General features: G+C 44.2%; 1 protein-coding gene across 1 annotated transcript; it reads left to right on the top strand.

The window, feature by feature from the left end:
• OLFM4 (olfactomedin 4) lies at nt 1–23,411 on the top strand. Its single transcript, XM_086328468.1, has 5 exons — nt 1–392; nt 6,305–6,457; nt 12,441–12,653; nt 13,852–14,002; nt 22,560–23,411. The coding sequence occupies exons 1-5, from the start codon at nt 210–212 to the stop codon at nt 23,360–23,362; spliced, it is 1,503 nt and encodes a 500-aa protein (XP_086184594.1). The 5' UTR covers nt 1–209; the 3' UTR covers nt 23,363–23,411.
• The last annotated feature ends 3,449 nt before the right edge of the window (nt 23,412–26,860 follow it).

Genomic DNA, 26,860 nt, shown 5'->3' with positions numbered 1-26,860 from the left:
AGATCTAAGGGCAGCAGGCAGAGTGGGGCCCAGGACCCGGTGGGCAGATGACTCAGGATCCTGGGTGTCCTCACCTTCCTGGGTGGTCATGTGTTCTCTGGCAGCTTCCTCTTTGCCCGTAAACTGGCCTGGGGGGGAATCCCCACCGGGTCCTTTAAGAAGCCCCGGGGGCTCCTGCAAAACTCAGTGACTTCAGCCTAGAGCACAAGATGAAGCCGGGCTTCCCCTGCCTGTTGGGCCTCCTGGGCCTCCTCCACTCAGCTGTCATGAGTGTTTGGGGAGTCACCACCACCTTCCCCTCCTTCCCCACCCCCGACTCCTTCCCCACCTCTGACTTCAGCTCCGGCTCCCCTACTGACTCTGCCTGGTCCACCTCCAGCTCCAAGTCCCAGGTAAGGAGGCCCCAGAGTCTAAGAACTGCGTTCTGTCCCTTTCTTTGGCTTTTTGGAGACCTGAATATAATTTCACGGATGGGTAGTCCTGAACACTCTAAAAGATTTACGACTCCCTTTGTTAACTGCAGGTGCCTTGAAAATGACTTAAAACCCTGGGTAAAATAATTAAATTGTTAGCAAGAGAGACAGCATTTTGGTTCTCCAGCTGGGGGCTTTAGAGAACGAAATCTAAGCTTTCAAGAGGTTCTCCAACCTGACTGTACTTTAGAATTGGGGCGGAGTGGAGAGAGACTTAAAAAAATGAAGTTGCCTGGGTTCTAACCCAGATACGAATGGTAACGGGATGAGCCCTGCCAGGAGAAGCTCCAGAGAATTTTGTCTTGCTGATTTGCTGCCATCGGAGACCCTCGATGCTTCTGTTGGAGCCCTGAAAGTGACTCTGAGCCTTGTTTGCAAGGGAGATGGGTGACGGAGTAGGAGGAGGAGACCCTGGTCTTTGGGAAAAGTGCTGTTACACGTGGTATTTCCCTGGAGGAGCGTTAACTCTTTTCAATCTTTCTTATATGGAATCTGAAGAGTCATTTCCAGCTCAAAATGACAATAGCAGGAGCAAAACAACAAGGCAAACAGGAAAAGCAAGCAAGGGCTAGAAAGGGTCTGGTGCAATGGCTCAGCAGGTAAAGAATCCGCCCTCAATACAGAAGACACAGGAGACCTGGGTTCGATCCCTGGGTTGGGAAGATCCCCCGGAGAAGGAAATGGCAACCCACTCCAGTATTCTTGCCTAGAGAATTCCATGGACAGAGGAGCCTGGTGGGCTATAGTCCATGGGATCGTGAAGAGTTGGACATGACTGAGGAAGCACAGCAGCTGGCCCACGTCACTGGGACATACAGTGACCTTAGTTTAGGGGACGGATCTCTTTTGAGGGAGTAGGAAGAGACCTGGAGGGGTGAGAGGTTGGGCGCAGGAAGCACCCTCCACCTCTGCCCACATCAGCTCTGGATATTTCTGTAGGAGTCCTACTCTGTAACAACTAGGCTTTCTGTGCTAAGGTGTGATTTCTGTCCTCTGTATTTCTATGATCTTTACTCACATTTCAGGTGGCTGCTTATGTGATCATTGGACTGGAAGGGCCAATAGGACAAAAGGAGGAAAAGGCTTTTGTTTGTTTCCACTTCACCACCAGAACCTCAAGGCAATGAAAACCATTTGATAACCTCAAGGCAGTTATCAAATGGTTTGCATAGGGCTCGATAGAAAAGACAGCAATAATGTTCTCTGAATGACTTTTATAAATGCCATGACTACATCAAGTATATAATATATATTATTTAATCCACAGAGGTAAGTAAGTAAAATTTATGGTCCCATTATAGAGATGTGAAAACTGAGGCTTAGTGAGATAACGTTATTGGCTTAAAGTCACTAAAGCAGCCACTGATACAGCTCAAACTTAGCTGTTCATATGCTCAGTGCTCAGTCACTTCAGCTGTGTCTGACTCTGTGATCTGTGGACTGTAGTCTGCCAGGCTCCTCTGTCCATGGTATTTTCCAGGCAAGAATACTGGATTGCCATGCCCTTTTCCAGGGGATCTTCCCAACCAAGGAATCGAACCCATATCTCCATGTCTCATAGGTTGCAGGCAGATTCATTACCCACTGAGCCACCTGGGAAACCCCTAGCTGCTCATGCTTTCCACCGTCTGTCTCCATGCAGCTTTCATTCTAAGAGAGTATAGATGAAAAGTGCTCATTTTAAAGAGAGTGGTTTGAGAACCATGAATATGCACCCAGCTTCTTTGTAGCCAGAAGACACATCATTTTACTCCATGATACTAAATGATTTCTGGGGACAACGAGACCCGGTTAGCATTTTCTTTAAAAGTGAGGTCAGAGTTTGATCACCAATTAGAAACCAGCTTTTGGGTAAGATGATCACCTAAAATACTAGAAAAGAAAATATAAGTCAAGAAATAGAGAAATCCAAAGTGTCTGTTGTTTGGTAAGGAGATAAATATTTAAAAGTAGCTAATGAATGGTAGTTAAATTATACCTAGAGGCTTTAATTTCCTTCCTGGTTTACTTATCTGCCTCTGGTGAGTTAGTATCACAACTCCAACTTCTTTTTTTAGAGCAGACTAGGTGTCACTTCCACTATAAACCCAGTTTTCTAGGGCTGGCTGTCAGTTTGATGAGCTCTTTGGAAAGTGGTAGAAAACCCCTTTATAACTGTCATTGAGCAAGTTCCAAACGTATCATTTTCTGTACTTTGAAAATGTTGAGTACCATTATTTTATGCCTTGAATCCTTACAGGCACTTAGACTTGGCTGCTAATTAGAGCCAATTGCAGCCTGAAATCACAAATGTGCACCTCACCTTCTGCTGGCATGCTCAGGGCACTTCAGATGCCTCAGATGGCACCCTCCAAAGCGGGGGTGGGGGTGCTATCATGGCCCTCGTTTCCCAGACAAGGTAAGGCTCCACGCTTCACCCCACACAGCAACAGGCAGTCAGAACCACGAGCTGGTTGCTTTTGTCATCAGACAGAGGGACTTATTGAGAAAAAAGACATGAAGGCTTTCATAATGACAGTGGGCCTGATTCACTGGGCAGGAATTGGGTCTTTGTCTCCTTTAGTCAGAGCCTGGAAAATTGTAGATGCTGGTAATGTGAATTGAACACAGCTTGAGTGAGAATTGATCGGTGTAAGGTGTCTGTGGGGTCCACAGGGTGGATCTCGTACCCTTCCAAAGGCCAATGGGACATGCACTTATTTTTGCTGCCCATCCCCCACATTATACTCACATAGAGATTAAGCATCTGCCACAGAGGAAGACCCATCACCATTAGTTTTATCATCTCTGAATGCAAGGAACAGAAATATCTCTAATGGGAAACACTGATCAAACTTATGGACCATTGTGATGTCAGTTGAGCACCCTGGGCTGATGATAAACAGGATGGGAGCTGGGGAGTGCACAGCGCGAGGACAGAGATGTTCAATACAGGACAGGGCAATGGCTGTCAGCAGGGCTCATAATTATTTGCCTGCCTTTCAGGTGAACTTCAGGACGAAAAGTTGTGAGCTGGTGGTTTCTAGTGGATTGTCTAGAAACTGCTTGATGATCTCTGCTGTTTTGGGAGTTGACAGAGCTTTTTCAAGAACTCTCAGAATGGCCCAGCCCTGTCTTGTGCAGCTAATTGACCTCCCTTTGTCAAAATGCAATGCGAGACCTTTCTTTTGGTAGACAGTTGTTAGAATAAGCTATTTCTTCAAAGGTCTATAATACACGGTTCCTCCTGTAAAAACCTTGGCACCCTTAACTGGAGGCTTTCCACCTTCCATGTGAGTGATAAAGCCGGTTCCCAAGAAGGCTGGCCTCTCTAACAGGCTCCTGGCATGACCTGTCTAGTCCTTATTCGTCCCTGGTAAAGACCCTTCCCTTTCCTTCCTCCCAGCCCCGGTGTTCAGCACAAACCTGTTTGTTCTTCCTCTAACTCCCCAAGGTTTGCAGGTGTGGGGTGTGACTGGCAAAACAAGTTGAGGTCAATGTTAAGGATTAACATGCCATACACTGTTTTGGGTAAAAATAAATATATATATTTGTCTTCCCTGGTAGCTCAGCTGGTAAAGAGGTCTGCCTGCAATGCAGGAGACCCTGGTTTGAAACCTGGGTTGGGAAGATCCACTGGAGAAGGGATAGGCTGCCCACTCCCTTATTCTTGGGCTTCCCTGGTGGCTCAGCTGGTAAAGAATCTGCATGCAATTTGGGAGATCTGGGTTCAATCCCTGGGTCAGGAAGATCCCCTGGAGAAGGGAATGGCTACCCATTCCAGTATTCTTGCCTGGAGAACTTCATGGACAGAGGAGCCTGCCTGGCTAGAGTCCATGGGGTTGCAGAGTTGGACATGACTGAATGACTTTCACTCATTCATATATATATATATATATATAAAATTTGCTCATCTTAAAAGAAGATTAGATTAAAATAACAAGCAATTTGGGCTTCCCACATGGCGCTAGTGTTAAAGAATCTGCCTGCCATTGTAGGAGACATAAGAGATGCAGGTTTGATCCCTGGGTCAGGAAGATCCCCTGGAGGAGTGCATGTATTCTTGCCTGGAGATTCCCATGGACAGAGGAACCTGGTGGGTTATGGTCCATAGGGTCACAAACAGTCGGACATGATGGAAACGACAACACACACACACGAAACAATTTAGCTTCAAAAGCTTGAATTAATTGGTCCAGGGGTCTCTGGTGGACTAGATCTTGATTATACAAGCATCCGGGTTCAGCTTGTTTAGGAATTAGGGAAGTTGGTAGACATTAAATCACAGAGCACACAACCTCATCAACAGCCGGCTGACCTCTGAAACTTTGAGAAGTGTAGCCTGCATCTCTTCAAATTCTGAAAACCATCCCTTTGCTCTTGGTGTGTCAGAAAGAGACCCTTCGGGCTGATGTGCTACAGGTGAGCTTTGGGCTTGCCATCAGAGAAGATCATTGAAAGGCACAGTCAGTGGGCTGCCAAGAGTTACTCTGCAAAGCAATTGGAGTAATAAAAAAAATGTTAATTGTGCCGGGATCCCCTTGGGGAAGTTCAAAGGGGACAAAAGAAAAAACAGGATCTTTCAAACCTGTCATTTTAAAATATGCATTGGCACCAAAGTGTGAGCCTGAATATATTAAAGAAACATCAAATATTTTAAAATGACTTTTCTGCAAGTGGTAAGCTGGAAAACTTTAAAAAAATTTGTACAAAACCTTCAGACTACTACATTGTTCAGTTTGTGACAAATGGCTCGTTTGTTGCCATTTTGAAGGATATTAATTATATATTTTCCCAGGTGAAGAGAGAATGTGAATTTGCACTGTACAACTTTACTGTAACCCATATCTTTGATGTTTTCCTCATTCTGCTGGAAGGCAATGAGTTGGAACTGGCACAGAGGTGTAGGAAAGAAAAGGAGTAAGCAGAAGGAAAATTATAGTGAGATTTACTGATCACCTACCATGTACCAGGGACTTGGTTTACATTACTTGGTTCCTCTTGGGGACAACCCTGTGAAGTAGATTTTCTCTGTTTGACAGATGAAGAAACCAAGACTTGAAGAGAATTCAGATCCAGTAAATGGTAGAATTAAAATTCAATCTTAGGACTCTCATCCGGAGAGGCAATGGCACCCAACTCCAGTACTCCTGCCTTGAAAATTGCATGGACGGAGGAGCCTGGTAGGCTGCAGTCCATGGGGTTGCTGAGTCAGACACGACTGAGCAACTTCCCTTTCACTTTTCACTTTCATGCATTGGAGAAGGAAATGGCAACCCACTCCAGTGTTCTTGCCTGGAGAATCCCAGGGACAGAGGAGCCTGGTGGGCTGCTGTCTATGGGGTCACACAGAGTCGGACACGACTGAAGTGACTTAGCAGTTAGCAGGACTCTCATCACTTTAATTTTTTTTCCTTACATGGGGACAGCAATCATTTCCTTTAAGACTCTTCTGGAAAGGTGAACTATATGGTTTGCTTAACAGGTGGAGAGGTGGCTGACCACTGAGTTGTGCCTGTGAGACGTGGCGGCAGCTTTGGGTGTTTTTGTGATTCCATTCATTTATGTATTGGGTTCCATTTGCTTGCCTCTAAGAGAAGGGGATGACAGAGGATGAGACTGTTGGATGGCATCACCGACTCAATGGACAGGAGTTTGGGTGAACTCCGGGAGTTGGTGATGGACAGGGAGGCCTGGCGTGCTGCAGTCCATGGGGTCGCAAAGAGTCGGACATGACTGAGCTACTGAACTGAACTGGAGCACTCTTTTGACAAGTCAATTTCTGTCATTCCCCTTGCCAAAAAGCTCGTTGCCCAGCTTATCTCTGATGTTGAACTTACTTTTATTCGCAGTCATTTTCCAACTTCACCGGCAACAGAGATGACCGTGGGGTCTGCCAGTGCTCCGTTATCCTGCCGGACAACACCTTTCCTGTGCTGAGAGTGGAACGCCTGGAAATCACAGCTCAGACTATCTCCAAGAAGTTTGAGACAGAGCTTTCTAAAGTAAGCATTTTACTCTTTTTGCCTCTCCCAACAAGGTCTTGTCACGCACAGACAACATGGCTTTTCTTCAGGACTGTGTAAGCAGCCTTTCTTCACTCTAGGAGCACATCTGCATGTAATGGATGTGTTAGCGTTCGCTTTGCAGTAAGCTATGGAGTTCCCTATAGCAGGAGGGGTGTGCGCAGAGGACAAAGACGGGGTGGAGATGATTCGCCCCACAGGGTAAGCTCTCTTCACTGTCCTTCCAGGAAGCTGGAAGGAAGCCTGTACATTTCAACCCTGAACGCTTTTTTTGGTTTTGTGGTTTCCCCTTCCCTTGGGTCTTCTTCTTTGGTGTTCTTCCAGCTTTGCCTTCTTTTCTTTCCTCTCCTCTGTCCTTAGGTTCTGTCTTCCTGTCCTTGCGTTTTTCTCATCCTCTTCCTATTCCATTATTTCCCCTCTTGCCTCAGTCCTTTCTTTCCTCTTCTTTTTCGTTTTGTTTCCGTTTTTCCCTCTTTTGGGTCTTCTCTTGCATGCTCTCGCTCCTTCTTTCTCCTCCTCCCCTCCCCCGAATCTCCCTCTCACCTTCCCCACTCTCCCTTCTTTTCCTCCGTTCCTCCTGTTTTGTCAGTTCACTCTCTTCCATCTCTGCCTCTCTCTCTTTCTTGGAGTTAGCCTCTGTTGTCTCAGCAGGGGCCTTATATCAGATGCATCTCGCATTAACCCCAAATTGAAGACTTCCCTGGGAATTTGAATCTAGCAGGTCACTCAGCCTTGGTAGAAACCTCCCGAACCCCTGGTTACTGCTTTCTCCAGCCCGAGGACATCATATCCCTGAATTAGCCCTTCTCCGAGCTGGTTGGAACAATGAACTTGGCATTCCAGCTTTGACCCCTTTAACCTTTTTAGCCAAGTCAAAATCAGATAGAAAGCCTCCTGCTTTCTGCACAGGTGAAGTCCACCCTAGGCTTTCATCACACGGTGCATTATTTATTAATAATACCACTCCATTAACTTACAAGGAGCTCTGGATTTCCTGGAAGATTGGAATAAGTTTTCCCAAGAAATTTCAGCTCAGCTACCTCAACATCCAGCCTAGTTATCTTTTAAGACAAAAATTCCAATGAGGCTGAGCCCCTGCTTTCAACCTGAATTGGTAGATAAATATTCTGAGTTTAAATGAGTGTCCAGGAAAATGTGTTTGACGACTCCAGGAGCCTAGCTTCTTAGGAAATAAAATGTCCTTGAATTAATCAGCAGAAAAGGCACAGCACTAAATTATAAATTCCAATCATTAATATTCATAGTCTTATTCCAGCATAATCAAGTACAGATAAGAAGTTATGCATAAAAACATAACAAGTGGAGGAAAATCCTAGGTAAGGATCTTTGCAGTTAGAGTCATTTGCTTTGAAATAGTGGGAGCTACTGATTTGCATGTCTTCTTGGCTGGCAGGGATGTGAAGGGCAGTTTGAAACCCCAGGCTGCTCCAGGGAGAGGTTTGTGAATCTGGGATGTATAATCCTAATCCTGTGAGGGGGGCAGGAAGCATCTGCCTTGCTAATAATTGACGGGGAAGAAGTATAGAGAAGATGAAGAAACTTTCAGTTCTGAAAGGGTCAGGAGCTGGTCCTAAAAAAGATTCTCGACTGAGGCCTAGGAAAGGAATTGACCTGCCTCCTAAGATTTACATAATGGATTCAGGGTGTGCCAGCTAAGGATGACAGCAGTAACATGAACAACTTCCCTCTGTGCTTTTTCTGAATGTTTCCAGTTCTACACTCAATAAACCCTTTAAGGCAGGTAGGCCAGTGTTCTTTCCGCCATGGTAGGGATGGGTCAACTGAGGTCCATACGGAGGCATAAATGTAAAGGTCTCTTGGCCGGCTAAGCCAAATCAGGAATCTGGGTCTTGGAATCAGTCCGTTTGTTTTTCCTCTCGGCCATGCTGTTACCATCCTCTAAGAAGAGACACGTGCTTTCCTGCTGGCTCAGTGGTAAAGCAGCCACCTGCCAATGCAGGAGATGCAAGAGACACTGATTCAAAGATCCCCTGGATTAGGAAGATCCCCTGGAGGAGGAAATGGCAACCCGCTCCAGTATTCTCTCCTGGAGAATCCCATGGACAGAGGAGCCTGGCAGGCTACAGTTCATGTGGTCAGGAGTTGGACATGACTGAGCGACTAAGCACAGGATACATAAGAAAAGATGCAGCAGGTCAATAATGCTTTCCATCCAAAGTTAGCTCTTCAGCTGAGGGCTTTTGAGTTCCAGGTGAATTATTATAGCTGTCCTTAGGTTGCCTTGGAAATCCCTGTTTGTCTGGAGGCCTGGGGGAATGCCCATTCGAGCAGGCCGGTAGAAAAGGATTTGGACTGCCAGATGTTGATTCATTATCTGTCAGGACACAGAGAAGACAGGGATGGCCCCCACATAAGATGCTGAAAGCGTTTGATACTATGCTGTGGTTTCTGAGATGTCCCCTTGTGACTGTACTTAGGAAGGAGACAGCACAAAAGGCGGCTCAGAATTTTTTTCTCGAGAGGGTTATGGTCTCTGGGGCAAGTTATTAAATATGACACTTTTGCTAATAGTCTCTCATGCATGAGAGGGTTGAGGCAGCCGGGGAGACATTTAGGCAACCCATAAACAAACAACATCGATTGAACAATGTTTTGTGCAGTGAAATATAATAAATTAAAAGGTCAGATTGAAAAAAAAGCCTTAAGTCACTGTCTCTCTAATAATTGCTGTAATTTATAGGGCACCCACTATACCAGGCACTTAATATACATTATCTCTAGTGTTTGCAATCATTGTGTAAGTGTGATACCATTATCCCCAGTTTATAGGAGGAAATGGAGGCTTGGAGAAATTAAGTGATTTGCCCATGAAGTACAGAAGCCTGATTTGTGCTTAGGTGGGTCTCGCTCCACAGTGCTTCATATGTCTTGATGATCAATTCACACTGAATTAATCTTGTTGTTAAAAATATATTAAAATGACAGTATGTGGCAAAGTGCATTTACTCGTTTTGAATAATCTGGCTATGGTGATGATCACAGGTTTTGAGGAACTGGCAGAAATGCGAGCCAGATAATTCTTTAGTCTAATAGCCAGTTGGGCTGCATTCTTACCTACTGCAAGACCGCGATGTAGAGAACAACAGCCAGCCCCCAATGGTTGTTATTCTGTAGAGTCTGATCCTGAGAATCCAGTAATGATATGTGTGTAACAAATAGAAGAACGAAAAACTCTGCATGAAGGGCTGAGGGTTTGAAGGCAAGCATAGATGAGTCATCTGAAGCTCAAATTTGTAGTGAGGGGGAGCTCTGCAGTAACAATGTTGACACAGGGAGGTGTCTCCTTAGGGGTAGATGACCCTGAGCAAGCTGGGCTGCCTCTGCTGAGGCTGCACCTTCCACAGAGAGCTGGGATGTTTCCAGAATTGTCCGTTCCATCTCAACACTAGAGATCCGTACGCGCAAAGGGTTCAGACTTACAATCTCTTTACATGACTACAGTGCACACCATGAAGTCTTTCTGGCCCATTCTCAAATTCTCTCCCACCTTCTGTAACTCCGTGGATGATTCCAATTTTCCTGAACATCCTGGAGCTATTCTTGAAATGTTAGTTGAGAGAACCTCAAGATTTTCCCCAAACAGACCTTTTGACACCCTTCACTCTGTGGCAGAAGCAGGGCAGACCCAGCACATGCACTCCAAGGCAGCAAACGTCAGGATCGGCCTTGGTGTGCAGGGCGAATCTGGGAGAGCCACATTTCATTTAGCAGAAATGACAGTTGAATCACTCATTTTTATAGAACAACAGCTGTGATATGCCACCAAAATGTTCCAGGAAAGCTGAGGGTGTTTCATTTGTTCCAAGAGCTGGCAAGGCCAAATGCCAACAAGAATATTCATTTTGCGAACTTCCATTTCTGCCGTGGGTTGGCACTTCATTATTATTATTGTTTTTCTCACAGCCTGATTTTTTTTCTTATGCCTGATTTTTGGAGAAGTTGAAACCTGGCTACCTTATATCTACGTTTGTGCTTTTGAGTGAGACTTGCTAGGTTTATATATATATATGTTTTTGTTTTTTTTTAACCTCCTTATCCACCAAAATGTCACCAGCCGTATCAGCCTCTTCTGATGGCAATGAGCATCCGTTGCCTGAGGAGATATACTAGCAGTGCCAAGGGCTGTGTTTTCAACTTTCATTAAAATCCTCTTTGCCTGCAGCCCTAGGCCTTTAGGTCCATGGCCTATGCGTCTACTCTAATTTGTACAGTGGGGTTAAGTGGAAGGGCTAAAATGTCAGAAGTTAGGGCTGCCTTTGGTATTAGAAGGATTAGAAGCTGACATCTGGCTCTGACTTCATCCAGGCCCTGTGGATCAGCTACTTGACATTAGCACAGTTTGGAGGGAAAAGCATCACTTCTTTTCAAATTTTTAAAAGAGTGTAAAAACTGGCAACTTTTAATGAGCAGGTCCTTAAAAAAGCCATGGCATTTCTTTTAGAGATCAGATACTGAAAGAACCACCAACTGTGTTTATTGAAATATCCATTTGGAGATTCCAATTATACACTAAGCCACCATGGGAATTTTTGGAAGTATTTTAGCTTAATGATCAGACATTCAAATGTATGCAACAAATGTGTAATTTAAAGGTCTGATTGCAATAATCAGGTCTTGGAAAAAACCTGGAATAAATATGTGGATGCAGTTAATGAAATGTATACTGTATAGTAGCACATATCTCACATATTGAGGAGTAAGTTCGGTCTCTTTTTTAAAATTGAAGTATTGTTGATTTCCAGTGTTGTTAGTTTCAAGTACACAGCAAAGTGATTCAGTTATACATACATATGTATCCATTTTTTTTCAGATTCTTTCCCCTTATAGGTTATTTCAAACTGAGTATAGTTTTCTGTGTTATATGGTAGGTCCTTGTTGGTTACTAAATAGACATTTCTCCAAAGACATACAGATGACAAAAAAGCACATGAAAAGATGACAACTTCACTAATTATTAGAGAAACGCATATCAAAGCTCCAAGGAGGCGTCACCTCACATCCGCCAGAATGGCCATCCTCAAAAAGTCTACAAATAACAAATGCTGAACAGGGTGTGGAGAAAAAGGAAACCTCCTATACTGCTGATGGAAATGCAAATTGGTACAACCACTATGGAAAACAGTATGGAGATTCCTTAAAAAACTAAAAGAAAGAGCTCCCATATGATCCAGCAAACCCCACTCCCAGACACTCCAGAGAAAACCATACTTTGTAGGTTGAGTCTTTATGGCACTCCGTAGAAGGCAGAGGGATTCAAAACTCATTGCATATGGTAATCAAAGAGGGAATTCTTCTTAGAGCATGTCTCCCTCTTCTAGAAAATAAAGCGGTGGTTCTAAATGGAGAGAAGGTGGTGGTTGTGGGGGGGTGGGGGTGGTTTTGCACCTGGGGAACATCTAGCAATATCTGTGACATTTTTGGTTGTCATAGCTGGGGTGGGTGGGTGGGCACTATTTGCACTTAGAGGCTAGGAATGCTGTTAAATATCCTACAATACACAAGAAAGAATGATCTAGCCCCAAATGTCAATAGTGCTGAGGTTGAGAAACCCTGATTTAGAGCATGTGTGTTGAGTGGAAGAGGGTGAGCCAAAGCCTGATTCAAGCCACTGTAGTTTGGAGAGATAATATCTTCTCAAACATTAAAGTGGAGATTAAACTGTAGTTGCAAATGATGATCTGAAGCACAATTATTTTTAGTCTAGGCAAGTGTAAAAGCCACCTCCTTCCCCATCGTAACAATAAGTTCTTTTTAGTCTGTACTTGGATTGATTTTTAAAAATATCTAGTTAACTATATTTTTGATACTTCGCTTTACTTAAAAAAGATTGACCGCGATCAAATAGTCCCTGAGGAGTTGGTAGTGGAGGAAGGCTGCGTGACATCTCCCTGAGAATTGACTTGAGCTGTTCGCCCTTCAGGTAAAGGAGTATGTCCAATTAATCAGCAAGTATGAAGAGAAACTCTTAAACCTAACTGTCCGAGTATCGATCATGGAAAAAGATTCCATTTCTTACACTGAGCTGGACTTTGAGTTGATCAAGATGGAAGTGAAGGAGATGGAGAAACTGATCAAGCGGCTGAAGGTCGGCTTTTCCGGAAGCACAGTGATCATTGACCAGTTGGAAGTGGAGGTATGAAATCACTGTTTGTGTATTAGTGACAAAGTCTCTTTCTCTGGTGACCCAGACAGTAAGAATCCGCCTGCAATGCAGGAGACCCAGGTTTGATCCCTGGGTTGGGCAGATCCCCTGGAGAAGGGAATGGCTTCCCACTCCAGTGTTCTTGCCTGGAGAATCTCATAGACAGAGGAGCCAGGTAGGCTACAGTCCATGGGGTTGCAAAGAATTGGACACGACTGAGCGACTAACACTTCCACTCTTTGGTGAGCAAGTGCTAGGGTCAGGAGAGGAATCTTTTTCTTCTGATGTCTAATCCTATACTTGTTCATGACCACCTGGCACATCCCGTGTTCCACTTTAGATGGATGCCTGGCTTTGAATAGTAAATTACATACATGGGGAACATACTAACTGAGGAGTAGCTGTCTAATGGTCAGAGTCCCACTCCAGAGCCAAATGACTTTCAATATCTCCAGAAAGAAGATGATATATAAGTGTGAACAACTCCAAGGCCAAGCTAGATCAGGGGGTCTTCTTCATTCTGGATTTATCTTCATGGGACTTGAAAGTCACGATTTACCTGATTTTGGATGTGCTAGGTCCGTTTCTCCTTTCCAATGAGCATATAATCTTTAATCCCTCTTGGAACGCTTCTCCACATACTGGCAAGTCTCTTTAAAGGAGTTTCTTGTAAATATGTTTTTCTGAAGGCTTTTAAGCTCTGTGAATAAAGATCATCCCATTAATATTAGGCTTGGATAATTTATATCAACAAGGAGTATCCTAGCACAGTCATGACATGGACTATCATTGAGAATTCCAGTTCTGTATTTTAGGATTCAGGCTTTCTCTGGCCCTTACTATTCATTAGGAACTTAATTATAATATGGCATGAGTAAACACGAGTTTACAGGGGAAGGTTGTCAGAGATGAACTTTAATGGACATTTGGGGATGCTTCGATGGAACCTGTTTTCTGTCATTACAGCTTTTAAAATCTTTGCCATTTTCTTCTTGTCACACACATCGGCTTGCAATCCGACAGGCATTCACACTAAACCATGAAATGTATTCTTCCAAATGAAACCGTTCAGAAGAATCTCGGGTGTATTCTCCAGCAACCTTTCTCTAAGTGACAAATTCAGCCCTGGAATGTTTATGAAAGAAGTTGCATGATAACAGAAAATCACTCTGAATTTTGATTTTCTTAGATCAGGAATATGACTCTCCTGGTGGAGCAACTTGAGACGCTGGACAAAAACAACGTCCTTGCCATTCGCCGACAAGTCCTGGCTCTGAAGAACAGGCTCAAGGAATGTGAGGCCTCTAAGGTCGAAAGTACCCCCCCGCCCCCTGCTCCAGGTAAGGGTGCGCCGTCTTTCCCAGGCTCTGGAAGAGCTGAAGCTGAGGTGGGGAAGGGCTCTGGGATGGTAGAGGTGAAGGGAGGATGGGATTTTTGCAGGTCTGAGTTTATTCTCCTGTGCTTTTAAATCTCATCTACCCATTCTACGCACAATCACATTCTGGGGTGCACAGAGGAGAAGCGCAGATGATGAGTTGATTTAAAACAAAATCCACAAATTGCACATAACCTTTTTGCATTTTGCATTTGCTAACGGGGAGAATGTCTATGGTGATGGACTGGTTAGCGGGGGCCAGGTGAAAGCTTCTGCAATCTTCATGGCATCACCTCTGTTGTCCTGGGGATTCTAGGGGCTGGTTGGCTCATTTATCTGATGAGCCAGGTCGTGCCTAGCATCCTCCTTGCCTCTTTTCCATCTCCCCCAACTTCCCTGTCTTCTTCCACCTCTTTATTTCTCCTTCCTGCTCCCATTAAATTCCCATGCTGTGTAGCATGTCCTAGGCCTCAGTGAGGATGTAATGGATGGCCCAGTGGCTTCATGGGTCAAGAATCCGCCTGCAACGCAGGAGACACAGAAGATGTAGGTCTGATCCCTGGGTCAGGAAGATGCCCTAGAGGAGGAAGTGGCAACTTACTCCAGTTTTACTGGAAATATTTTCCTCTGAAATATTACTCTGAAATATTTTATGAACAGAGGAGCCTGGCAGGCTACTGCCCAAAGAGTTGTAAACAGTCAGACATGACTAAGCATAAACTGGACCTACACCAGTCCAGTGCCATGTAGGCGTGTCCTACCATCTTCCTTAGACTGCGAATTCTTGGAGGGCAGGAATGGTGTGTCCCTCTCTCAGGAATCATCCTTGAAGGGGGTTAGGTGTAGCATCGAGATGCGTGCCTGTAACTGAACTGCCTTCTTGAATGGGGTGGTGGAGTGTAGGGATCAGGAGCTCGGCATTGGGATGCCAAAGGCCTGAGCTTCCCAGCTACATAGCCATGGCAAAAAGCCTTAATCTCCTCCTTGGTAAATGGAAGAACAGTCCTAGGAACCTTGCAGGGTTGCAGTGACGATTCACAAAACGATTTTTGACAAGCTCACAGCTCTGTGACTGACATTTATGCACTGGCGATTGTCGTTGCAAATTAATTCGGATACTTAAAGTGAACACCTCGCTGCAAACAAAAGCAGAGCTAGATCCGTGTGCCTCTCAGCACATCGCTCCAGGTGAACTAAAGCTGTAGTGTCCAGCCCTGGAGCCAGGGTCACAGGGACGCTCTCTCTGCAAGTCCTGAGCATCTCAGCCTTGATGGGGACCGTATCCGTTCATCAAATCATACAGCTCTTGTGATTCTCATTCACTCCTATTCTCACAAGCTGCTTCCTTTCAGGCCATGCATTTCTGGGTCCTTGTCACTGTCACGGATTTCTTTAAGGCTTTAATTAAATACTGCCATTGTTATAATCCTCTTGGTGTTGTTCAGCGGCCTATTTTTCCTTCCTCTGCGGTTGAGACTCTGTCACAGTATGATCCGCAGAGGAGGTCTTGTCCTCTGTAATAAACTAGGCTAGGGAATGAGACAGAGAAGGCAATGGCACCCCACTCCAGTACTCTTGCCTGGAAAATCCCATGGTCGGAGGAGCCTGGTAGGCTGCAGTCCATGGGGTCGCAAAGAGTCGGACCCGACTGCGCGACTTCACTTTTCACTTTTCACTTTCATGCACTGGAGAAGGAAATGGCAACCCACTCCAGTGTTCTTGCCTGGAGAATCCCAGGGACGGGGGAACCTGGTGGGCTGCCGTCTATGGGGTCGCATAGAGTCGGACACGACTGAAGCGACTTAGCAGCAGCAGGAAATGAGAGCTCGGTCTATGGGGCCCCTAAGCGCTCGCTCCCCGAGGGCAGGAGTCAAACAGTGACCCCTCTCTCGATACTACCTGAGCGTGTCTTTCTTTCCTCCCTTCATCCGTCCCTTCCTTTCCCCTTCTTTCTCTTTTTTTATTTTTTGAAAGAATTGATTTTCATCCGCTTGTTTATGTATTATTTTTGGCTGCACCGGTCTTCGCTGCTGGGCGAGCCTTTCTGCGGCCGCGGTGGGCGGGCCCACTCTCTAGCCGCGGTGCGCCGGCTTCTGATCGCCGTGGCTTCTCCAGGCGCAGAGAACCGGTTCTAGGTGCACAGGCTTTAGTGACTGCGGCCAGCAGGCTTCGTTGCCCGGTGCCATGTGGGATCGAGCCCCTGTTCCCTGTCTTGGCAGTTGGATTTTTAACCACTGGACCAGCAGGGAAGTCCCGTCTCTTTTTAAACCTCAGCAAACTGTCCTCATGGAATAACTTTCCTGGCAGTTTTCTATGCATCCCTTGGAATGAAAACAGTTTAGGGCAGGAAAGAAGGTTCGGGGCTGCCATGTCTCAGAGGAGGGGGCGTGGTGGAGAGGGTGCAGGTTTTCCTGGGGTCACGCAGGCGGCAGGGAGCTGACGCTGAGGTGCCAGACCCCTTCCTGCCTGTCATCTGGGGACCTCAGGCGTCAGCACCTCCAGGCTGCTGGTGGGGGAGAAAGCACACTGCTTAGGATCTAAGGAAGAAAGAAATGGTCAGTCTGTTTTCCTATTTTCGTTAGCTTTTTTTTTTCTAGAACTTTCCCCCAGGTCCTCAACACTTAGGCTTTTGTGAGCCAGCCCGGCCCAGCTGTGTTGTTTAAACAGATTGGTCGCAGACTCCCTCTCACTTTCCCACAACCTTGGCTGCAGCTGGATCCCTGCCAGGCCGCTTGGCCCTCCTCCAGCTCTGTTCATATTATATTTATGATGTTTATATTAAACTGACTTTTTGTCATGTTTTGAAATCAATTTCTTTCACTCGCTCTCTTTCTATTTGGACTGGTTGATAATGCAGGATTGGAAAATCCCCAGGCACCACCGCATTGTGAGCCTGTGGAGACTTTAATTAAAGTTACTCACTATTATGGGACTTTAAAATCTGGCCTGTTTGCTTTTCTTCACTGCAGAGTTGCAGAGAAGAAAAAAAAAAAAAGAAAGAAAGAAAGACTTGGCCCCTGCAGGCAGCTGCCGTTTGCTACCCCCATGGTCAGCTTGATCTGAGAACCAGTACATAGTGTTAGGGTTCGATAAAATGTGCTTTATAGATACTTTATGCCACAAATGGCGTCCTTTTCTGCTTCATTTCGTAGAACTTCCTAATCTAAGATAATTGGCCTGATGCTCATTAACTGTTTTCCCTAAAAACAACCGACTTCGGTTTCTCTCTGTTCTTCTCCCTGGATCTGAAGGACTGTAGATAGGAAAATGGGATGCGAATGCCTAGCATTGTCACTGTAATAGGTGGAGGTGCAAGGCTGTGTGCTGGCACATAGTAGGTGTACAGTAAATGACCCACGAAAGATGTAGGCTGATTGGCCAAAATCCCTCACCTAGGGAAGAGCTGAGCATTGGGGAGCATATATCCAACAATTCCAAGTCCATTTCATCTTAATTATTTTATGATTATGACCATTTTGATTGCTTGAGTCTCACAAGTCAATTGTATTCTCATCTTTGCTCCAAGTTCAGTTGCCCAGGTGAGAGGGAACATTGGTGGATCCAAGATTAAATTTCCTCTTGTTGAGTGTGCTCAGTCGTGTCCGACTCTTTGTGACCCCATGGACTGTAGCCCGCCAGGCTCCTCCGTCCATGGGATTTTTCCAGGCAAGGATACTGGAGGGGTTTGCTGTTTCCTCTTCCAGGGGATCTTCTTGACCCAGGGATTGAACCTGCAGCTCCCGCAGCTCCTGCATTGCAGGCAGATTCTTTACCCACTTAGGCATTGGGGAAGCCCCACGTTTCCTCTGCTGGTATATAATCTTTAGTTTTGTTTTTTTTTTTTTTAAAGTGCTGCTAACCATGAGACTTAAAAAAAAAAAAAAGCCAAGTTAGAGTATTTTAAAGTTTTACCTTGTGGCCCCCCAGGATATTTTCAGAAAACCATGGCAATATCTAATAACCTCCATGACGAAGAAGAGATTGCCAAACAAGGCTATCTGGTATGGAGAGTTCCTTGCATTATGTTCTGTGCAGTGAATACCAGGCTCTTGGAATCATTCAGATATGTTCTCGGGTAAAGAGCTAGTGTTTTTATAATTAAAGCTAAGGACACAACTTAGTAACTAAAATGATAACCATGACAACAAAGGTGAGTTTGGGATGTCTAAACAGTTTTTCATTCCATAATTTAGTGCCACGGTGTGGTTGGTACTGTTCTGGGCACTTGGCTACCAGGATGGGTCCATAAACCTCCAGAAACCACTATTTAATGTAAACCTTCAGTTGTAACATGATGTGATTATAATGCTGATCATTTATTGAGTTAAATGTACCTGTCTTCTGTACTCTTAACAGTTCTACAGAGTAGGTATTATTATTTTTTCTTCTAACACAAGGAAGCTGACACTCAGAAGGTTGGGCAAGCCACTCAAGGATACTCAGCTTACTAGTGTTGGAACAGGATTGGAATTGGAACCTGTCTGGCAATGTTTTCAGTGTACCAGGCTGCCTTCCACAGATGCTCAAATGGAGAGAGAGGTTGCACCTGTGCTTCCTGGGGTGATAAGAAAGTTCCAACAGCTCACTAACCTGATTAACACCAAATTATCTTGGCTTTCTTGCTTGTGGAGTAGCTGAAAGGGTACTTTTGTTCTCAGTTCTGTGGTGTGTCCTCTTCCATCAGAAAATGCAAAAGGATTCGTCGATCTTTCACAACTCTTGAGTCATGGTTGGGCAGTGGGTTATTGTTCCAGTGGCAGGAAAAACTGGGGATAAAGAAGGAAAGGCATGGGGTATCTCAAGTCCTTGAGATGCAGGAAGGGGCTGGGAAGGGGTATGAGACAAGGCAGGGTGGAGAGAGGCTCAGACGGGGTAGGGGATGGGCTCTCTCGCTGGGCTAGATGAGAGGGGGATGCAAGGCTCTGTGCCGGCAGTGGCACCAGGCTGCCTGTCCGTTCCATCCTTGTTTCTAGGACAGTCTGCAGCCGGGAGCTGAGGAAGCCTGCTGTAGCCTTGTCACTGGCCTGTCACTGTTGTGGCCACATCCTAGCACTGACAGCAATACTTTGTTCTAGTCTTACTTCCTCTTCCTTTGTTGGGAGCCAGGGCTATAAAAACAGTTCACAGGAGTTAGAAGATAAAAGGAGGATAACAGAAAGGACATGAGAGTGTTCAGGAACGATTGTGGGGTGAGGAAAAGAGATTCAAATTTCATACCAGGTACAATTTTATTTTTTAATTGGAGTATAATTGCTTTACAGTATTGCATTAGTTTCTGCTGTACAAAGAAGGGAATCAGCTCTGTGTCCACAGATAGCCCCTCCCTTTCGACCCTCCCTCCCACCCCAGCCCCACCCTACCTCTCTAGGTACCGCAGAGCACAAAGCAGAGCTCCCAGTGCTATGCAGCAGATCGGCACTGGCTATCTAGTTTACACACGGTTGTGGATGTATGTCAAGCCCAAGCTCCCAATTCGTCTCACCCTCCCTCTCTCCCCCGTGTCCACACGCCCATTCTCTGCATCTGCATCTCTGTTCCTGCCCTGCAAATAGGTTCGTCTGTACCTTTTTTTTTAAGGTTCCACACATATGTGTTGATATGCAATATTTGTTTTTCTCTTTCTGACTTACTTCACTCTGTATGACAGACTCTAGGTCCATTCACATCTCTATAAATGACCCAATCTTTCCTTTTTATGGCTGAGTAAAATTCCATTGTATATACATACCAAATCTTCTTCATCCATTTATCTGTTGATGGACATTTAGGTTGCTTCCATGTTCAGATATTGTAAGTAATGCTGCAGTGAACACTGGGGTACATGTGTCTTTTGGAATTTTTATAAGAGGTACAATTTTAATCTCTTGGTCAACTTGTGAAATAATAAATGTTATTATTATTAGTAGTAGTAGTAGTAGTAATTTTTAAGGGAAGTTTATTTTGGATCCTTCATATCTAAGGATTTCTCCCTCTAGGACAGAATAGTTTATTATCTTTAATCCATGATAAAATGCTTGACTATGTGACAGCACATAAGTTTTCCTTAAATATTTTGTTGCTGTTGGTTTGGGATATTTCTTTTCCAGGAGGGCAAGATTCAATTAAGCAAACAATGCCTAAGTCTTCTAACCTACAAGAAAAAAGTGACTTTCTATCATTTCCTCAGGGTGAAATGTCGTTGAACAAATAAGTTCTCAGGAAGATATTTTAACCAGAATATCTGGTTAGTAGCATATAGAAACTCAAACAGTTTTTGTTATCATTAAACTGAACACACCGCTAACTTTATTTTAATAATTCATGCATTGTTTCATAAACAAAAGCAAACAAGCATTCATCTGAGAGATCACTTTTAGAAGAGGAAATAATACTTTATAATTTTATTTATTATTTCTTTAGTGGAGAGCAGTCTCTTGGCTGAACATGCGTTGCTTTTTTATTTATGAAATGGTGCATGCATTATTAAAATAAACCCGCGACTGTGTTCTGCTTAATGATATGCAAAATTATTTGAGGTTGAGTACAGAGCAGTTTCATTTCTCTACCTGTTGTATGGTTGGCTGGCTTTCCCACCAACTGCGGATTTATGAGAGCATTTAAGGAGCACATATTTAATTCTGGGACCAAAAAGCCCCAGCAGATTGGAAAAATAAAAGCAAGATTTCTAGTAATGGTTTCACCTCTGAACAGTCCTTGAATGAGGAGGGGAGAGAGGAGAGGCATTTAACAAGGAAAGAAATGGGTCTTTCTGTAGCCATCAGAGGTAGAGACTCAGAGGCGAATGCTTTGCACCCTCTTGCTCCCCGCAGTGTTAATATCGGGCAGTTCTTTGGAGCTCTGATTCTGGCTTGAGCTCACCTCATGTGCCCTCCGTGGCTCCCTGAGTCCCTCCACGCATTCACCGCCAGGTTCTGTCCCCTCCTCCCTCACCCGCTCTGCTCTAGGCAGCAGGATGAGGGAAAATGACCTCCAATGTACTTGGAATTGACTTTCTTCTGTAATTCCAATAAAATTTCTGGCCAGCTTTTTAAGGGTATTTATTAAGATTCCAGAAACTGTCTGTTCAAATCTTTAGATAGCTATTATAAAAATACTGGAGGATTTTTATTCTATTTTTTTATAGCTCATAAATGTCTGGGTTGGCAGGCATTTCAGAGGGAGGACTCTGCAAAGGGCCAGAAGGCCCAGCCGGAGTCATTCACCCGGGTGTTTCCGGGAATGTAGATCCAGTGGACCGGTGAGTCTGGTCCCACTTGATTGTACACATTGCGACAATGACGGCGTCAGCCTGGGAACCATGACGTGCTGGCCTGTCATTCTGCGGCACAGCAGGCAATGGCTTACGAGCCGCAGGCCCACCTTGGCACTCTGCAGTGAGATGGTCACCACGTCATCCACGCTTTGGGCACAGAACAGGCAATGCTGCCCTAAAATACCTTCTGTGACTTTTCAAAGCTGAAATCCCACCATTAGAGGACCTCTTAGAGGTCCATCGAGGGCCTTCTTTCTTTTCTTTTTTTTTTTAACATTTTTTATTTTGTATTGAGCTGATTCACAACATTGTGATTGTTTCAGGCGAACAGTGAAGGGACTCAGCCATACATACACATGTACCCATTTTCCCCCAAAGGCCCCTCCCATCCAGGCTGCCACATAACACTGAACAGAGTTCCATGTGCTATACAGTATGTCCTTGTTGGTTATCCACTTTAAATATAGCAGTGTGTACCTTGTCATACCGAGTCAAGTAAGTCAGACAGAGAAGGAGAAATATTATATGGCATGCCTTATATATGGAATCTAAGAAATAAATGATACAGATGAGCTTGTTACAAAACAGAGACTCACAGACTTAGATAACAAACTAATCGTTGCTGGGGAGAAGGGATAGTTAGGGAGTTTGGGATGGACAAGGACCATCTTTCTGTATCTTTAAAATGCCATAGTAGAAACTTCCTCTCCTGAGGGTAACATGGGCAGCATTGGTATCTGGTGTGGACATGCCCTTGGGCCCCAGGGAAGGGCAGAGGGAAGGGAAGAAAGACTTGCCCAGGATTGACTTCTTTATCCCAATTCTCCTGGCCCTGGTGAAGAGCACCACCGTGAGTACGGCTTTATGGCAATAGGAAGGCATTCTCCTGTGGTCTTGCTTTCTTGATTTCTCTATAAGGAAAATGAAATAAAACAATATTGCTGAAATGCATCCTCACAGAAGAAAATACATTAAATTCACCAAGTCTTCCTTTTTTAAACTTTTTAAAATGGTTGTTCACAGTTCCTCTATACCCATTTTTCAGATTAAAGGCCCATCCATGTATGTAGGAGACAGTTCTCTCTAGAACTGATAACATGTTTGCATTGAGACCAAGGCCAAGGGTAGCTTTTGCTTTTTCTCCATCAGAACCATGGTGTTGACAAGAAAAAATGTTTATGGATTCCTTTGGTTCTTAGAATATTAAACTGTTTGTATCTTGTCATGCATTTTCTCTAAGAATGTCCTTTTATTTGTTTTGTTCCTCTAGGGAGCTGTGCGCACGGCGGTGTGGCGAATATCAGCAAACCAATTATAGTTCAGCTCAACTGGCTAGGGTTTAGCTATAAGTATGGTGCCTGGGGTCGGGATTACTCTCCCCAGGATCCAGGCAATGGGCTGTACTGGGTGGCACCTTTGGATACAGATGGGAGAACTTTGCGATATTATAGACTCTACAGTACAAAGGATGATTTGCTGTTGTATACAAATGCCCGACAGAATCAAATCTCCTATGGCCAAGGCAGTGGCACAGTAGTTTATAAGAACAACATGTATGTCAATTGGTACAACAGCCAGAACATGGCCAAAATTAACCTGACCACCAACAAAGTTGATTTGTCCCAAACTCTCCCTAATGCTGCCTATAATAACCGCTTTTCGTACGCTAATGTTGGTTGGCAAGATATGGACTTTGCTGTGGATGAGAATGGATTGTGGGTGATTTATGCAACTGAAGCCAGCACTGGTAACATTGTGATTAGTAAACTCAATGACACCACACTTGCGGTGCTAAACACTTGGCATACCAAGCAGTATAAACCATCTGTCACAAACACGTTCATGGTGTGCGGGGTTCTATATGCCACTCGCACTCTGAACACCAGAATAGAAGAAATTTTCTACTACTATGACACCAACACAGGGAAAGAGGGCAGACTTAACATTGTAATGCAGAAGATGCAAGAGACTGTGCAAAGTATTAACTATCACCCTTTTGAACAGAAACTTTTCGTCTATAATGACGGTTACCTTCTGAATTATGATCTTGTCTTCCGGCAGATACCCCAGTAAACTTTCATGTGTTAGGGTGGAAGGAAATAAAATTTTTGCTGAAAAAAAATGTGGTCTTCTCCACTTATTTAGGGGCTGGGAGTGGGGAGGAGAGACGGGGCAGGGCTCAAGATCCAAAAGTACATGTGCTTCAGTTCAGTTCAGTCGCTCAGTCGTGTCCGACTCTTTGCGACCCCATGAATCGCAGCACACCAGGCCTCCCTGTCCATCACCAACTCCCGGAGTTCACTCAGACTCACGTCCATCGAGTCAGTGATGCCATCCAGCCATCTCATCCTCTGTCGTCCCCTTCTCCTCCTGCCCCCAATCCCTCCCAGCATCAGAGTCTTTTCCAATGAGTCAACTCTTCGCATGAGGTGGCCAAAGTACTGGAGTTTCAGCTTTAGCATCATTCCTTCCAAAGAAATCCCAGGGCTGATCTCCTTCAGAATGGACTGGTTAGATCTCCCTGCAGTCCAATGGACTCTCAAGAGTCTTCTCCAACACCACAGTTCAAAAGCATCAATTCTTTGGCGCTCAGCCTTCTTCACAGTCCAACTCTCACATCCATACATGACCACAGGAAAAACCATAGCCTTGACTAGACGGAACTTTGTTGGCAAAATAATGTCTCTGGTTTTGAATATGCTACCTAGGTTGGTCATAACTTTCCTTCCAAGGAGTAAGCGTCTTTTAATTTCATGGCTGCAGTCACCATCTGCAGTGATTTTGGAGCCCAAAAAATAAAGTCTGACACTGTTTCCACTGTTTCCCCATCTATTTCCCATGAAGTGATGGGACCAGATGCCATGATCTTCGTTTTCTGAATGTTGAGCTTTAAGCCAACTTTTTCACTGTCCTCTTTCACTTTCATCAAGAGGCTTTTGAGTTCCTCTTCACTTTCTGCCATAAGGGTGGTGTCATCTGCATATCTGAGGTGATTGATATTTCTCCCGGCAATCTTGATTCCAGCTTGTGTTTCTTCCAGTCCAGCGTTTCTCATGATGTACTCTGCATAAAAGTTAAATAAGCAGGGTGACAATATACAGCCTTGACATACTCCTTTCCTATTTGGAACCAGTCTGTTGTTCCATGTCCGGTTCTAACTGTTGCTTCCTGATCTGCATACAGATTTCTCAAGAGGCAGATCAAGGTGGTCTGGTATTCCCATCTCTTTCAGAATTTTCCACAGTTTATTGTGATCCACACAGTCAAAGGCTTTGGCATAATCAATAAAGCAGAAATAGATGTTTTTCTGGAACTCTCTTGCTTTTTCCATGATCCAGTGGATGTTGGCAATTTGATCTCTGGTTCCTCTGCCTTTTCTAAAACCAGCTTGAACATCAGGAAGTTCATGGTTCATGTATTGCTGAAGCCTGGCTTGGAGAATTTTGAGCATCACTTTACTAGCATAATATCTGGGAGCTGGGTTCTTCCATGCTGGAGACTCGGCATTGCCTTATTGGATGAGCTCTCTTGGAAGCCATCTGATTCCTGGAATGCCTTTCTCAGACTGAAATAATCCGGAATTGTCTGAGGTCTTGGGCATTATGGTTCTAAGGAAGCCTTTGGTGAGGTAACATCTGAAAATTAAGGGGCATAAAGAGAACTTTGTATGGCTTTTGGAGATTCTTTGTACAAAAGAGGGTTCAAGGGCCAGTTCTCATATAACCTGGATGATTCTTCCATACTTGCAAGAAATCTGGAGCTTAACAGGCAGATTAATTTCTGAAGCTCCTTGAGGGTCCAAACCTTTAACTTTGTTTTTCTTAGTAGTGCCTGGCATGATGTTTGGTATGTAGCAGATAAGTAAATTTAGCGTGCTTGTGTTATATCTATGAAATGCTATGAGTTTTCCAGAGAAAATTCTTTTTTCGGCATTAAATTGTCGAATCAGTCCCAGATGAATCTACAGAGGAGGCACCTCTGCTTTTTTCCTCCTGTTGGACACCTTCATAAGGGTCAGTAGAAGACTCCTACCTCATAACTTCGTTCCAAAGGCAGCTCAGAAGATTAGAACTGGACTTAACAATCAATTCCTCTCACCCTCTCCCAACCCCCTACTTTAAAAAAATTAACTATTTTTTTATGCAATGAATACAAGATAAGCAAAACTAATTTTCCTTTGTCTCATCATAAACTTTTATTTTCACGACTCTAAGACCACAAGAAAAGCAAATGGCAGTGATAAAATGATAGCCTATTATAAAGCCCCTAGAGCATATGTTAGACTTGTATTAAGTCATATCAGTGGCTTAATGCAATTTTTGTCTTGAAGCCTGAAACTTGTAAGAAAATGACATTTTATTTTTTTTGAGAAAGAAATGTGAAAATAAAAACCACTGAAAGTTTGTAGAACATCAGTGCAATCTGAAAACCTTGCAGGTATGTGTGCTCCTGTGCTTTTGAATGCCTTTATCATCTGGTCTTGGACTATTTTCATTTGATGTCCAGAAGTTCTCGTTGATAGGACTAGCTCCTTAAATGCTGTACTCTGCCCCTTTTAATAAATGATTTAAATGTGATTTGAAAAAGTGTAGTCTTTTGTGTTTTTTCACTCTTTTATTTTATTACCAAAAAAACCTCTTACCAGTCCACACTTTGCTGTGAGGTTCAGAGAATGGCTTCCTCCTAAAAGCCAGGACACCTAAGAGCAGAGAACATCAATAGCTTTTAAGACTCCAAAGTCAGGGCCAGCTCTTTAGTTTTCATTTCCCTTTAAAATCCATTCTCTCTGGCAGCTTTTGCTGTATGAGCCTGCACTCTCTTCCTCTGGGATATAACCTTATGTACTTATTAATTTGCATGACTGATCTGATTATTTCCAATGTTAGACTATATTTGTGTGGCTTATGCTCCTTTTCCGATTGAGCTATTAACCTGGGTCAGAAGCTTTCAGATCTTCCCCAAATCGGAGGTCTTGGATAGAGAGCAGAGAGCCTAACTGGCCACATTGGGGAAAGAAATATTTTTACCAAAAAGAATGTGTTGGGGCATGAGTGACCTAGAGCTGGAAGGACGCATAGGCTGGGCGAGAGGACTGAGTGTAACTGAAAGGCTTATTTTTAATCCACGCCAAGCTTCATGAGTATTTTTAGCAAGATTTTTTTTTGTATCAGGGCTGAGCATAGAGACAGGTATGGACTTCAAAATGCAACAAGATATGAAGATAAAGACAGGTATGTCATGTGAGATAGAAGTTAAAAACAGTGATGTTATATTTAATCTGGCTCTAGGCAATTTTCCAGATGAATGTTTTTACCAAGTACACAGGATGACCTCTGAAGATTCAGGAAAGGAGGCAGGAAGCCAAGGTAATGCTAGCAAACAGCACCTTATTTAAACTGCAACCGAAGCATTTGCATGAAAATACCGCTCTAACCCTTCTTGCCACTGGACCTGGTGTGATCAGCCTGCAGGAAATCTCCCTGCTGGGTAGGTTGAACAACCTAGGGATTCTGGATCAAGGGTTTACTGCAATGCAGCTACACAATGGAAATTTTAGCTCAAGTTCACCAG

This window comes from Bos grunniens, chromosome 12, assembly GCF_055505025.1.
Source record: "Bos grunniens cultivar Pamir isolate PY7600 chromosome 12, Bosgru_T2T1.0, whole genome shotgun sequence".
Lineage (NCBI taxonomy): Eukaryota > Metazoa > Chordata > Mammalia > Artiodactyla > Bovidae > Bos > Bos grunniens.
Note: the sequence above shows the minus strand (reverse complement) of the source record. Positions and strands in the feature narration are given on the sequence as shown.

What these genes read in the sequence shown, in the direction of transcription:
- OLFM4 (XM_086328468.1), top strand. Translation starts at nt 210, where the DNA reads ATGAAGCCGGGCTTCCCCTGCCTGTTGGGCCTCCTGGGCCTCCTCCAC. An exon ending in TTGAGACAGAGCTTTCTAAA is followed by an intron (nt 6,458 to 12,440) that starts GTAAGCATTTTA and finishes TTCGCCCTTCAG; the next exon opens with GTAAAGGAGTATGTCCAATT. An exon ending in TTGACCAGTTGGAAGTGGAG is followed by an intron (nt 12,654 to 13,851) that starts GTATGAAATCAC and finishes TGATTTTCTTAG; the next exon opens with ATCAGGAATATGACTCTCCT.